Here is a 15,328-nt window from a genome sequence, read left to right as displayed (position 1 = left end):
CCTCTACCCACATGTCATGCGCTCCATCCCCTGACTGTCTTGGTGGCCTCCACTGGACTCATTCCTGTGTGTCATGTCTTGTAATGGGAGCCCAACACTGGACACTGCTCCATACGTGGTGTGACGAGTGCTGAACAGAGGGCAACATTCTCCTCCATTGACCTGCTGTTGCCCTTTGCTGCAAGAGCACCGTGCAGACAGATGCTGAATTTGCTGTCTACAAGGATGCTCAAATCCTTTTCTGCAAAGCTGCTTTCCAGCCAGTTGTTGCCAGCCTGTACTGGCGCCTGGGATTGTTCCATCTCAAATGTTGGACTGTGCATTTGCTTTTCCTGAACTTTATGAGGTTTTTGTCCACCCCTTTCTTCAGCCTGTCTAGGTCTCTCTGAATAGCAGCCTTGCCCGCCAGCATATTGACTGCTCCCCCAAATTGTGAGCATCTGTGTTCCCAGTCTGATGTCTTTTATTTCTGATTGGAACCAGCTGCAAGCCTGAGTTGCCACTTAGTAGCTGGGTTCAGAAAGGGTGATGCATCCCTTCTACAGCTGAACCCTGCTGCAAACTGAGAAAGTTACTGAAAGGGAAAAAAGTACTCAGTGTCGATTTAGAAAAATAGAGCAATGAAAAACAGACAATATACTTAAATAATAAAAAGTGGGGCAATGATAACTTTTCCTTAGTTTTTCTACATGCCAGCACAAATGCTTGAATGGAGATTTTAATGTATATAAATTCTACAATGTGAAAATTTTACTGTATTTGTACCAGTTTTACTGACAGAAGTAATTGTTTGAAAAGTTTTTCACAAACTCCATCAGCTATTCATTTTATCCCTTTTGCCTCAGGATAGCCTTGGAGCTAATCAATCTTTTGGATTGTTCTACACTTCTTGGAAAAAAAAAAGAGTAGAATTATTTGATCTACAGATTACCCCAATTTCTGGATTCCCTTTCTGTCCCATATCCTGTTTTACTGGGACCTCCCATCCTTGTGTGAATTGTGAAATTGGTGTTCACAAGAAATACTCATAAAGATCCACATCAGTGTCATTCTATCTTGCTTTTTTGGGTCAAGAGTCATAGAATCATAGAATGGATTGGAAGGGTTGGAATTGGGTTGGAAGGGACCCTAAAGATCATTTTGTTCCAACCCTCCCATGCCACCCACTACATCAAGTTGCCCAGGGCCTCATCCAACCTGGTCTTGAACACCTCCAGAGATGGGGCATCCACAGCCTCTCTGGTCAACCTGTTCCAGCGCCTCACCACCCTCTGAGTGAAGAATTTCCTCCTAACACCTCATCTAAATCTCCCCTCTTTCAGTTTAAAGCCATTCCCCCTTGTCCTATTGTCATCTGCCCAAGCAAAATGTTGCTCTCCATCTTTTTTATAAGCCCCCTTTAAGTACTGAAAAGATGCAGTGAGGTCTCCCCAGAGTCTTCTCCAGGCCAAACAGCCCCAGCTCTCTCAGCCTTTCTTCCTAAGAGAGGTGCTCCAGCCTCTGAGCATCCTCGTGGCATCCTCTGGACCCGCTCTAACAGCCCCACATCCTTCTTGTGCTGGGGGCCCCAGACCTGGATGCAGGACTCCAGGTGGGGCCTCACAAGGGCAGAGCAGAGGGGGACAGTCACCTCCCTCGACCTGCTGGTCACACCTCTGTTGGTGCAGCCCAGGATGCCGTTGCCCTTGCAGGCTCATGTTGAGCTTTTCATCCACCAGAACCCCCAAGTCCTTCCCTGCGGGGCTGCTCTCAGTGAGTTCTTCTCACAGCCTGTGTTCATGTCTGGGATTGCCCTGACCCAGGTGCAGCACCTTGCACTTGGACTTGTTGAACCTCATTAGGTTCACATGGGCCCACTTCCCCAGCCTGCCCACATCCCTTTGGATGGCATCTCTTCTTTCTTTGGTATCAACCGTACCACTCAGCTTGGTGTCATCAGCAAACTTACTGAGGGTGCACTCAATCCCATCGTCTATGTCATTGATGAAGATATTGAAAAGCACCAGTTCCAAGACAGACCCCTGAGGGACACCGCTCGTCACCAGCCTCCACCTGTACATAGAACCATTGACCACCACTCTCTGGGTGTGGACGTTGAGCCCATTCCTTATCCACTGGATGGTCCACCCTTCATATCTTTCCAATGTAGTGATTATGATGTCGTGTGGGACCATGTCAAAGGCCTTGCAGAAGTCCAGGTAGATGACATCGGTCGGTCTTCCCTTGTCAACTGATGCAGTCACTCCATCAGAGAAGACCACCAGATTGGTCAGGCATGATTTGCTCTTGGTGAAGCCATGCTGCCTGCCTTGGATCACCTCCTGCATGTATCCTGACATTGCTTCCAGGAGAATCTGTTCCATGATTTTTCCAACCACAGAGGTGAGGCTCACCGATCTGCAGTTCAGTGAGTCTTCCTTTCTACCCTTCTTAAAAACAGGAAAAGTCACTGTTTTGCCCCAGCAATTGCTTAGAGGTTCAGGGAACAGCTGCAGAACTTACTTGCACCAGCTGGGAATCGAACGCGGGTCACAAGAATGGGAATTTTGCATGATACCACTACACCACTGTTGCTGCAAGGTATTTTCCTATTAGAAGTGTCCTTTGGCTGATGAGTCTTCAGAACAACTTCTCCTCAATGATGCCTCTGGGAGGGCATCAGTGTCTCAGAACAAGGTCAGCTTCGAGAAGCAATAGTCATTATAACAGCTTTTCAAATGTTTTTGATACAGTTGTTTAGCTGACATCAATCATTTTAGCTCCATTGTTTTCCACATGGCAATCTTTCTAACAGCATACAGTAAATTTTAATAGACATCTTTGTCATCTTGGTTCATCTTCTGTTAGTTGATGGTCTTTCAAAGCCTTTCAGTGAAAGATTCTTCAGATGGAATTCATAGAGTTTCTCTCAGACATACCTGATATTTTGAAAACAGTCCTCCTGGCAACCTGGGACAGCTAAGCTGTTGTGTGTTTGGGGTTGCTTATATTTACCTGTCATTCTGTGATGCAAGTGCTCAGTTTTTAGATGACAAACAATGTATGAACAGGTCATTTTAATCTCTTAACCATATAGATCTTGAGCAACCTTGTGATGGAGGAACTCCTTCCTAACCTTCAGACGATGATCCTGCCTAAAATGAAAGGAAAGAGGAATGACAGGAAGCGGGCCTGGTTTGGTGTAAGTATGAATATTTCCAGAGTAGTTGTTTCTCATGCTAATTGTCTGAATGTGCTGATTCTAATCTTTGCTTTTTAATTTAATTTGAATTTAGTTTGTAGAAGAAACATATGGCTTAGTCCAGCAGCAGGTTTCAGAAGGACTGAGTACCTTGAAAGAAGAGTGCAGAGATTTTGCAAAATCTCTTGAAGGAACCATTCGCTCAGACATGGATCAGATTCTGAACTCCAAGAACTTCTTAGCTGGAAAAATCAAAGGTTAGTAGGAAAACAAATGTGTTTTGGAGCAATCCTTAATGTTTCCCATTGTGCTGCTCAAATTACCAGATGTTGTTGTTTTGAAATCCTTATGTGTTTTGAAACTCCATCCGGAGATGCTCATTTTCAGAAAATAAATGCTTTGAGCCCCTGCTGCCTTTGATGGGAACTGACACCTGGGGCAGCTGCATCTGTGAAAATACAAAGTCTTCTCAAGTTGGAGCTAGAGCTGGCAGGTTATGAGTATCCTGATTAGAGTTGCATATTTGATATTTGCTTGGACAGCTTTGTGAAATGAAGGTATAGATTACATGAGCATAATTAAAAGTGTGGTGGTTTTGACCTTATGTCAAGAAATGCTCCACAAAAATAGGTTCTGGTTAAGTGACAAGTTCATAGGATACCAAAGCATGATTAAACCAAAGAGCTTTTTAAATGATGTCAAACTAATATGAAAAATTATATATTTGCTATGAATGTAAAAATGAGTGTTAAAAGTAGGCAAACATCAATTGATGTTGCTTAAGTTAGCAAATAAATAAATAGCTGATCACTTAGGAGCTGTTTTGATAAAACTCAGGATGTTACATTGATATTCTCAGATAACAGCCTAGGATGCTTTCAGTGAACTGTGGAGTACCAATGTCAGATAAATCTTATATAAGCACCATGACTAAGCTTTGTGCAAACTCCCCAGTATTTACCAATACTTACAGCTTCCCTTTCCTCTCCTCTCACAGTGCTACCATGCTGCTCGTTTGCTTAGGTGGGGCATAGCAAAAGATGTTTCATTGCTACTCAAAAAACTATAAACTCTCCTTTCATCACCCTTGTCATCTCTGAGGAGGTGTGACTCCAGAAAAAAATACGGGGGCATTTAATCCATTGTAAAGTATATCTGTTCAGATTACATTTTTCACTGTATATTTTAGTAGCCTAAAATGCATCCATTGTATTGTCTTATGCTCCAGCCACTGTTTCTGAGCCTGCTCAGAAATGCTGCACAGAAAATGTCCAGCCATTTCTCACATCCATATTGGAGGAGCTCATGGGTCCCGTGAGTTCTGGATTCACTGAAGTTCGCTCACTTTTTGATAAAGAAGTTAATGAAATCATCCAGAACTTCCAGAAGACAAATGATATCACAAAGCTAAAGGAGGTAAGACAAAAATATAACTGGAGCCTTTTACATTAGCACTTTTCTACCTAGAACTTGAGTGACAGCAGTACTTGCTTCCCAAAGTGGTACTATATTATTGCTTTGTTTGTGGTCTAGAAAGTCTTGTGGCAGTTGCGCAACCAGAGTGTAGATACCAGAATTTGTTTTAGGGCCACTCTTATATTCTCTACTTAAAATTGGTTTCCAGCTGCTTTTTCTCAAAGCCTGTTTTTCCTCCACTGGAATGCAGAATGTGGATCAGCTGATGAACCTACCATTCAGTTCTGTGAAGATGGAGCCTTGCTATCTGAAAGTAAACCTCCTCCAGGAGCTCCTTCAAGACCTCAAGAGTCGCTTCAAAGTCTACCACATTGACTTTGTGGTTCAGAGGACGCAGAACTTCATGCAAGAGGTACTGTAAAATCCAGTTTTTCCTCTTCAGAGAACAGGTTAGGTTTGTTCTTCTAAGCTGCTTCAAAGTAATCTTGATGAAGAGCTGATTCTTGATGAAGGCAAGAGGCCCCAAATATATACCAAGCAAAATGCAGATTAAAAAAAATAAGAAAATTGCAGCTAGAAACTCATTTTCACATTTATATTTGTGACATTGCATGCGTGAGAGTCTTTCAGTGAGTTACAAGAATTTTGGATGGATCAACTCTTCCTATGAACCTTGACATTCTGAATTCTTGGTGTCTTAGCACCCAGGAAGGTTGTGCTTATGCCAACAGGGTAGCTAAAATCCACCTGATTTTCATTCTCGAGTGTTTATTTTTCAGGAAGAGTCCTAAATAATTTTAACAAAATAGAGTGTCTCCTTCTCCTTCTTGATAGTTTATTTTCTCATGAATATAAAACAAGGCAATTAATGTTAAAAATTGCCAATTTCTTTGACATAAATGATGTCTCAGGATGAAGCTATTTTAACCAACTTTACTTCTCATGGAGATGGTTGAAGTGAAATCATTTCATCATTTGAGATGAAAAAGGAATGTTGCCTCTTTTCCCCCTCCAGTGTGTATTGGTATAAGCTGTAATGTTGCTTTGCTTTTATTTCTTCTGGATCCCTGGCCAGAAATCTATTAAGACCTGGCCAGTAGACTTCTTTCCATTGCCAGAATGCAGGGCAGATTTGGCCTTATAACAATATGTTGAGTCCTGTGATTATAATCCGTAGTTGAGAAATTAAGTAATCTAGTTGGTCATCTTGTGAAATGGAAGTGGTTCCCTCCTGTGAAGTGGGAGTTATGAACATGGAAAATAAGTTTCTAGCACAGTGCTTGGATAGGGTTTTCCTAAAAACAGTTTTTCTAATTACAGCAATGATCAGCAGCCAAAGAATTAATCAGAAATAAAATTCTGATTTCATGTCTCAGTCTTTCAAGGAAACCATTCCAAAATGCTGCTCAAATAAAATGTCTTTCAGTAGTGAAGACCATGAACCAAGACGAAGAACTAGACAGAAAATATATCCTGTACAAACCAAGTTTTTTTTTTTTTTTTTTTAATGTAAGGAAGCAAAATTCACAATAAATAAGTTAAGTGAGAGCAAAAGTTATTCTGAAAATGCTGTTATTGTTTATCTCTCTGTTATTGTTTATCTCTCTGTTACTGTTTATCTCTCTTTAAAAGGATATTATTTTTCTCATAAAAATAGTAAGTAGCTTCACTTTGTGTCCATGGACATTTATTTTATCAACAAGTAAGGTCAGATGTGTCTGTGCTCATGTATTTTTAATATAAAAGTATAATTTGGCTTAAGTCTAACTTGGGTGGAGTATTCGTTCTTTCAGTGCACAGTTACAGGCTTGGGAACTTGGCATCCTCTAGTGGTCAAGTTTAGAGAATTTAGGAGAGAAACACTCAACTAGTGTAAATAAACCAGCTCCAGTATCTTCAGCAAATCCACGCCAGTTTATGATTTGCTCCAAATAATAACACAAATAAAAAGTGAGTCATTCATCTTGGAATTAGTCTCAAACTTAACTATACATTGTTCCTGTCTTTGTATTGTATGGGAGGTCTTGCAATGCCTTTAATGTATGGCCTCCTGATACATGCACAGATTGAGTAGACCTCTATCTTCTCCATTTTTATCTAAAATATAGTCTATATAGTCTAATTTCAAGTTTTCTGCAAAGTCAGTTATAAAGATCACCCTTTCAAAGTTTTTCACTGCTTATTTTCATTAATGAAAATGTTACTAGTCTAGAAGGAACTGAAAGTGTGTCTTATCCATAAGTATCTACATACTCATTTACAAACTACCTCTTTACTACAAAGTCCTCTTTACTGTATGATGAAAATCAACTGGTACATTCCCATGAGATGTGAAGGAAGACCCAGCAGTAATGATCGCTTCCCTGTGGATGTCCCCATCCCCCTCCAATAAGAGTAAATTAAAACTGGAATGGAAACGCTACTTAAAAGAGGCAAAGCATCTCTAAGTAGAAATAATTACCACTTGCAGAACATTTTTTTTTTCTGAAATATCTTTTTGTAGTAAGGGTTTTAATATTTTTAATGAATCTTTGGATAACTTGAAAAGATGGCAAGTACCAGCCTAACATAATTCTTGAGAAAATATTGCTTTATCTGAGATTTTTGCTGATAACTATTTGTGTTATAAGAAAAGCTACTAATTAATGGCTTTTTTAAAAAAGTCTCATCTACAGTATTACTTACTAAGACCAATAGGATCTGATAGCAGTCGATGATAGTCTTCTTATTCGGGATGAATTTTATCTGTGGCCTGTATATATAGCCACTTGATTCTACTTCTTGTATTTGTCACCACCTGTTTGGATAGTGACAAGAGATTAAATCCGTACAGCAAAGCTATTATATTAGATTAAAGATACTAAGGCTTAATTTCTTTTATTTACTGCAACATTTCTATGCATGTTAGCCTTTAGAGTACTAAAATAGAGAGTAACAAGAGAAACACAATTTTGGGACTATAAGTGAATCTACTCTGAATAAGTTTGCGAATACAACTGTTTCGCAGACCTTCTGGTGACCCTGGTTTTTGTGCTCAAGGTAGAAGTTGAGGTAGTTTCATTTTCCTGTGCTCTTGCATTAATGTAAGAGATTATTCCTTTTGTTTTCCAATTACAAAGCTGAGTGTTGAAATCTAAACTGGGCAAGGCTTTTCTTCCCCTTCCACAATCATTTGAAGCACTTGAAAATATGTATTGATTTTTTGATTATTCTTTCTCTGTTTCACCTCTCAGAAACACAATTTAAGTTAATGGTTACATTTATCAGGTTTCTTTATGTATGTAGACATTTTGTGTTACTGGTCTTTAAAATATATTTCTTCTTATTATTCTTAGCTAATGGAAAATGCAGTTTATACTTTTGAGCAGTTGTTCTCTCCAAGTCGCCAGGCAGACTCAGCGAAAGTTGCAACAACCATTGAAAAAGTCAAACTGAGAGTACTGAAGGTAAATGCTACAGCTTTTGTACAGTAAGATCTCATGTTCTGTCTTTTAAGAAACCTAAAGAGAGCATCTCTTACGTGAATTTACCTTAGTATTTGAAAGAAGATACCTCTTACCGTCTGGTGGGAAATGCTGATTTGGTGGCACTTAGCAAAGCTGCTCATTTTGGGGGTAAAACCTAGTTCTGGGCAGACAATTATAAGAGTATTTACGTGTGCAGTCCTTTTAATTACAATTAAATCAACTGGAAATGATGCTGTGGATCTGAGTAAATAATTTTATTAGTTTATAATCAGCCTGCCCCTAGAATTCATTTCCCTCAGTGCTAAAATACCTGGAGAGAGCAAACATGAGGCTGTTTCTAGCTCAGACCAAAAAAAAAAATGAAGGGAAAGAGATACCAGAATCTCCCTGATCTCAGAGTATTTTTCCAAAAGCTGGAATAGCCTGCATGGGAATTGAAAGCCCTGCGTGTACCAGTGATACAGCATCCTTTGGTATTTCCCTGTCACCAGTTACAGGTTAACAAGAGCCAGTTCCTCCTGTGAATGATTAATAACACCAAACACGTGTGGACTTGCTTCTCTTCTTGTCTGTCTTTAACAGCAATATGATTATGACAGCAGCACTATCCGGAAGAAGATATTTCAAGAAGCACTAGTACAGATTACTTTACCCACAATGCAGAAGACACTGGCTTCAACATGCAAACCAGTAGGTTACATTACTGCTCTGTGAGTAAAAAAAAAACAACAAAACAACAGTAGCAAAAGGCAGGAAAGTTTTAACACCTTGACTATAAATCCTAAACTGTGTAAAGCTGTTTTCTCTCATGCCTATTTGGACAAAATATGTTTATATTTGCCATTTGTGGATTGATGTAGCAGCATGGTACAAGGTGTGGAATGGAGTGAAGATTTCGGGATACATGGAAGCTGCATATGCAGCTTGCTTCCTCAGAGATAGCTGCAGACCATTGCCCATCCCCATTTCGCTTCTTCCCTAGATATCTGAAGTCCCCTCGAACTGAACTCCTCTCTCTATCTGACAGTTGCAAGTTTAGGTTATGAGCTTGTCCCTGTGTTCAGCATCCCTGCTGCAAGCTGAAATTGGGTCATTCGGAGAGGACAGCACCCAGAGGCACCACTGTGACCATACACAGCCTCTACTCACAACCTCCTTCAAAACCAAGCGCTTGCTTGGGCAGCAGGAGCAGTAAGCAGACAGGCCATGGGCTGGTATTCAGTGATTTTAAATTGAAGTAATTGTGTCAGCAGCCAGGAAACAAACATACAGGGACTGTCTCTGTTGTCCTTAATCATACTGGTAGGGTAGTACTCTGCAAACACCAGCTGCCAGAGTTTCATGCAGATGTTATCAGTGTGGCTGCATGAGGGGCCAGCTGGAACACTGTTCACTTTGGCTCAGATGAAATAGTCTTTCCCTTTCTTGCAGACCACGCACATTCACTTGCATTCTCTTTGTAGCTGCTGGGAGATGACTGCCCTAACCCATCCCTGCCCTTCTGTTTCCGTGATGTTCATCAGTTCCCTGAGACTCTTGCTGAGCCTCTAGCTTGTTTTGGTTTAAAAAACAAGTCTAAAACCAAGTGTTTATTCAAGTTATGCTTGTAAATCTTTGAGTACAGATCATTCAAACTCAGGACTTTGAAAAATGTATTTAAAATCACTCTCCTCTCTATGTCATTCTACATACTATCATATCCCCAGAGTAAAAGTTGTAGTAACTCTTTGCTGAGTGTCAGCAGTGCCTTCAAGACATGGTGTTCATGCACAGGGGTGAGCAAGGAAGCAAAACTATTTCACCCCCTTAAATACAGAGTGTGGAGTCCTATCTAGTGTCTCTGCCATACAGGGCCAGAGGAAGCAGTGGCGGTGCAAACATCCCAGAAACCTTTTGAGTTTGTGCCTCTGCAGAAGTGAGCAGCTGGCTCTGGAAGCAGATGTGTGTAGCATAGCTGACAGGCCCAGTCAAGTCTTGACCTTCTAACAGAGCCTTAAAGATCATCTAAGGCCACTCCCCCTGCCATAGGCAAGGACACCTTCCACTGGACCAGGTTTCTTAAAGCCCCATCCAGCCTGGCCTTAAACACTTGACCTTAAAGACTTAAATCCACCAGATGTTAGTCTGTAGATATCCCTTTTAGAAACAGGCAGCAGTCACTTCATTTTCTTTTTATGGACCACCAAGCTGCTTCCTAGTGATCATGACTCACTTAGTGCATAGATATAGCCTGTTACTTATAATTCAGTAAGCTGAACATGTTACACACCTATTAAAAAAAACAAAACAAAACCCTGGATCTCCCATGCTCACTGTGGATTTGCCTCCTTGGACAAACAGTGAGTGAGGCACTTCCTCACCAACTCTTTATTTCAGAATTGTTTATTACAGTGCAGATGACAATGATCTATAGCGCTTCTAAATGTAATTGTAGTGTAAGAACGGTGTTTGGTAAGTGCATAATGAATGGTGAAAATATATACTTTGTTTACTCCTAGTTCAAAAGAAGCATTGCAAGACCTGGTAGATACAGGTGCTCAACTGAAGTAGGATGTTCAAAATCTCTGAAATTGCTGTGTTTTTATGCATCTGTTCCTTTCTTCTGTGTCTGCACAGGAGCTGCAGAAATACGAGCAGTTCATTTTTGCTGATTACACTAGCGTGATCCAAGTAGAGAATGTGTATGAAGAGATTTTATATCAGACACTGCTTGAAGAAACCCTGAAAGGTGAGGATACTCTAGAGGTGACAGTAATAGCATTTTGGCCATTGGCCAGTGGTGAGCTATTGCTCCTGGCTGTCTCTGAGCCAGGTCCCAGCTTTCCCAAAGACCAGGGATTACAGTGCTACTGTTTGGATTCAGGTCACTGAAGATGTGTGGCAAGCCCTGAAATTTAAATTCATGTAGTGACATTACAGAGCTTGGGAAAGTCAAAATTACAGCGTGGCGTCAGCGTATTTCTGACAAAACGTAACCTTCATTTTATCTTGATTTCCTGGGCCCAGGAGTGAAATTATGCTCTTATTTGTAAAGGCCTGCTGACATCTAATGGCAGTGAAAATGAATTTCCCCAAATGAAATGTACTGCCAGGTGCAGTTTCCCATACATCATTGATGCCAGTGCAGTACACCAGGCAGATGTCTCTGCTTGTGTGCCAGAAAATGAAACCATGCCAGGTGGTATATAAAGATACATAAAATATTTGTATCTCTCCGGATCTGTCTGCCTATCTATATGCTAGATAAAGACAAGCTTCTGTGTTGCCCAACGGCCTTTTGTGGCACAACTGTTCCAAAATATCAGTATAGTAATTAATGTAATAAGCACACTTTCGTTCATGTATTCAGTGTAATCACTTCCGCATTTAAACATTACCTTTGTGCACTGCAGGCCCTCTGGTACTTTTGTATTACTGCAATTACAAGTTTAGGTCAGTATTGGAGTTCTATTAATGAAAACAGATTAACTCCCCAATAAAGATAAACTGAAAACAAGTTGAAAATGAAAATTACTATTGTTTGTAATGTCAATATATATGACATTAGAAACTCAGGGAAATAGTGTACCTTCTTCGGTGTACCTCTGTCAGTCTTTCCAAACCGTTTTCTGTTTTATTTAGTGATAAAAGAAGCTGCAATTCTGAAGAAGCACAACCTCTTTGAAGATAACTTGAACTTGCCCTGTGAAAGTGTGTCCAGTTTAACTGACCTGAAGACCCCTTCAGGATCAGCACAAACCACTCCCGCTAAGAAGCCTTCCACTGCCAGAGTAGAGATGTCAGATACTGACACTCAAAGTGAGGAGACACTCATTGTGACCGAAAAGATTTCTTGGGAGAAGGATCATGATGATAGCAAGCCATCAGACAAAGAGGCAGTCATTTCTGTTAATACGGCTGGTAATCAGGCAAGCAAAAATGAAGAAGTGATTACAGACATCAGTGAGAAACAGGAGTCCCTTGCAGCTACCCTTACAAAACAAAAAGTTCCAGAGGAAAATACTGCTTTGGAGAATGAAGACATGGTGAAAAGAGACTTTGTAGGGGACACTGAGACGGAGCTTACTACAAAAGAAGAAGTCGTGAAGGAAAAAGTAGCTTCGGGGACTGAAAATGCATTCAGAGATTTTGGAGTCAGCCCTGAAAAAGAACTTAAGGTACATGAAGAAGTAGTAGAGGAGAAGGTAACTTCTGAGAACAAAACAGCAACGGATGCAGCGTTTGATGGTGGCACTGAAAAAGAAAGCAAAGTACAGGAAGAAGTTGTTGAGATCAAGCTGACTTCCCCACATGATAATGTAGTAGAAGCAGAGATTTTAGGAAATGATGAAATGAAAATCAAGGTAGAAAAAGGGTTTACAGAACAATTATTACAGAGTGAAAATGCAGTAGGAACAGGGCTTGAAGAAGAAAGTAAAAAAGAAAATAAAGGCCAAGGAGTGAGTATTGACATGAGGGTTACTTGTCAGGATGAAAACACAGGGAAAGGAGGTTTTGGGGAGAATTCCGAGAAAGAAAGCAAGTCAGAAGAAAAGAGTTGTAAATCCCCTGATGATGTGAATGAGATAAGGAATTTGCTGATGGTAGCAGTTGAATTACCAGCAGATACTCCACCTGAGAATATAAAAGAGATCTGTGAAGGTGAGATTTTAAAGTTGCAAGAGCATGAAGGGAACGAGATAAGCAAAATAGCTGCAGCAGAAATTGAAGTAAGACAGACGATGATGAATAAAGATGCAGCGGAAAGCATGGAGTTCAAGGAGGACCGACCATCTTCATCTAGTTTGGGGACAGGTGGTAAGAATTTAGTGAATGTGTCCAAGGCGGGCTGCAACATGGCTCAAGCAGAATGGCTGGTGGAAATCTCAGATACACCTCAAGTGGTAAAATCAGAAGTCGAGACGAAGCAAAGTGTTCGGTACACGGGTGCAGAAAGCTGTGACAGTGACAGATTGCAGCCAGAAGAACACACTGAAAATGCATCTGAAGACAAAAGATTAGATGGGGAGGGAGGAGGAGCAGGGGATAGTCATGCTGTCCCAGTGGAGGTAGGGACTGAGAGCTTTTTTCATAACCCTGCTGAAAATCCAGACATAGCACAAGTGCCTATTTTGAATACAGAAAAGCCAAGAACGGGACTGATAGATGTGCCGGTTTCTTTGGAGGTGGATCAGGGAGAGGTTAGTGCCACACAGGTCACAGGAGGTGCTGAGCCTGGCGAGGGCAAAGGGAAGCCAGAAGATGAATCATCCTCACATACGGAAATAACAAGCTCAGAAGTACAAGGTATTTTCACAGAAGAAAACAGGGAAGGTAGTTATGTACAGCAAAACCCTGAAGAGTAAGAAGTGTTTTTCAGCCCAGCCCTTTAGGATTTATTTGCTTCAGTAATCCCTGTTTAATCGTGAATACTTACTTGAATTGGAGCTAGAGGAAACGGGCTGTACTGTGGTATTACCAGCTTGCAGTTTTGTCACAGATCTCTTCCTGAGTGATAGGTGATAGGTTTCCTTTCATTTAAAGCCCTCACTGCTTAAAATCGGATCGCTGTCAGGAAACCTCATCTTTCACTTAAAATTTGCTGCCTATTATGGTTATAGAAAAGTTTGAAAATGTCACCACGGAATGCTTCAAAAGCAATTCACCCCTGTCTATAGAGTTATTTTAACAACTTAAGACTTAACTTCTTAGGTGTTTTAACTGGGGAGTGGCTCATGATTTTAAAATGCATGGATTTGACAGTACTCTTATGATTCTTAGATGATTGGTACATACGTTGCTATTCACGGATGCTTTTAGTATTTGCATGCAGTATATGGGAAATAAATAAAACCGTTAGTAGTTAAACAGAACACGATAGTTAATTTAGTAGGCTGCTCAAAAGCCACACTTTGTGCAAATTCTGCAAACTGATAACGTAATTATTATGAAGTTTTGACAGGTATTAAAGTCAAGCAACTTTTCTGATCTTTTTCTTATTGCTATATTTAAAAAGGGGGAAAAAATGGGAGCAGGTTTCTCAGTCCCACTCTGCACTTCTGGGTTATTTAGCCTTCCAGAGCACTTTACGGTTATTTTATTTTATAGACAGGAAAGATGAGAATGTTTACAATAACTATAACCATAAGGCAGCATCCTTATGTTTTACTTCCCACCATAAAACATATTCACTTACAGCTATCTAATACCGAATATTAAGAGTCCTGCCATTCACATTCTTACTGACTTGAGATACTCACTTTTGTAGGGCTTTCTAGGTGCGTAAATTACATCATAAATTGCAATAATTGTGAAATATTATGATGATTGCATATAATTTCTACTAGAAGAGTTAAGTGAAGCAAAAATCAGCTAAGGGCTATTCACTTGTGCTTAGATTTTGGACGGCAGAATCAAGTTTCAAAAGCAGTAATTAAAATGAGACTTATTGCTTTCATAGCCAGCATACTATCATCCACAGCAAATTGTGATCTATGCACAAAGTGGCTTATAAGCATTGTTTGCACACACAATATAAAGACTGTGCACAGAAAAGCTTGGAAATGAAAAACAGCATTTTAACAAATTGGGCTTTAGAGATAAAGACTGCACTTCAGAGGTCACTTTAGGGCACCTTAAAAAATTTGATCTGGGGTTTCTGACTCTTTCTGAATAAATGTAAGACTGTACAGGACAGCAAGATTAATAATAATCACAGTAAGTAAAGGACTGAGGGATCTGCATTGATAAAGACATGGGAAGAAATAACAAACTCCAGAGAGCATAATATTTGTTGGCATTTAACAACCTGTGTAAAGTCTGTTATTTAATGCTATCAAAATCTGCTATAATACTAACAGAGAATGGATACTAGAGGAATAGGCAAATATTACTGCCTAAGTATGGAACATGTTGAGTAACTTGACAGAGTGGAGTGTCACTGTTGTAAAATAAATGCAACTCCTATTTATTCCAGAAGCTGTAGTGCGGTGTACAAACATTAATGTCACATATGTTTTCCTTGCAAAAGTACTTTTGAATAGTTTCCTCCTTCATGCAAAATTGCTTAGTTATTTCCCTGTCAGCTTTTTCTGTTTTTTTTTCTTTTGGTAACAAATCATTAGCTATTTCTAATTGGTACTAAACATTAAGTGACTTCAAATTTATAACGTGCTTTAGAGTTGGGCAGTGGCAGTCTCTTTTAGCAATGTCATGGAATAGGGGACACGAAGTTTTTCTACGAAGATGCGTACAAAAGAGGATGGCAAGATGGCGACGGTTACTC

General features: G+C 40.1%; 1 protein-coding gene across 1 annotated transcript in view; it reads left to right on the top strand.

The window, feature by feature from the left end:
• NIBAN1 (niban apoptosis regulator 1) overlaps positions 1-15,021 on the top strand; it is a 67,186-nt gene extending 52,165 nt beyond the window's left edge. Inside the window, exons 7-14 of the mRNA XM_080602319.1 lie at positions 3,077-3,181; positions 3,276-3,438; positions 4,410-4,597; positions 4,848-5,009; positions 7,933-8,043; positions 8,647-8,754; positions 10,681-10,792; positions 11,686-15,021. Of these exons, the coding sequence (XP_080458445.1) occupies positions 3,077-3,181; positions 3,276-3,438; positions 4,410-4,597; positions 4,848-5,009; positions 7,933-8,043; positions 8,647-8,754; positions 10,681-10,792; positions 11,686-13,409 (2,673 nt within the window). The 3' untranslated portion in view covers positions 13,410-15,021. The remainder of the gene's footprint in view (positions 1-3,076; positions 3,182-3,275; positions 3,439-4,409; positions 4,598-4,847; positions 5,010-7,932; positions 8,044-8,646; positions 8,755-10,680; positions 10,793-11,685) is intronic.
• Positions 15,022-15,328: the final 307 nt, after the last annotated feature.

The sequence above is a fragment of the Anser brachyrhynchus genome, assembly GCF_964034855.1.
Source record: "Anser brachyrhynchus genome assembly, chromosome: 8".
Lineage (NCBI taxonomy): Eukaryota > Metazoa > Chordata > Aves > Anseriformes > Anatidae > Anser > Anser brachyrhynchus.
This window is presented reverse-complemented; position numbering and strand designations above follow the sequence as displayed.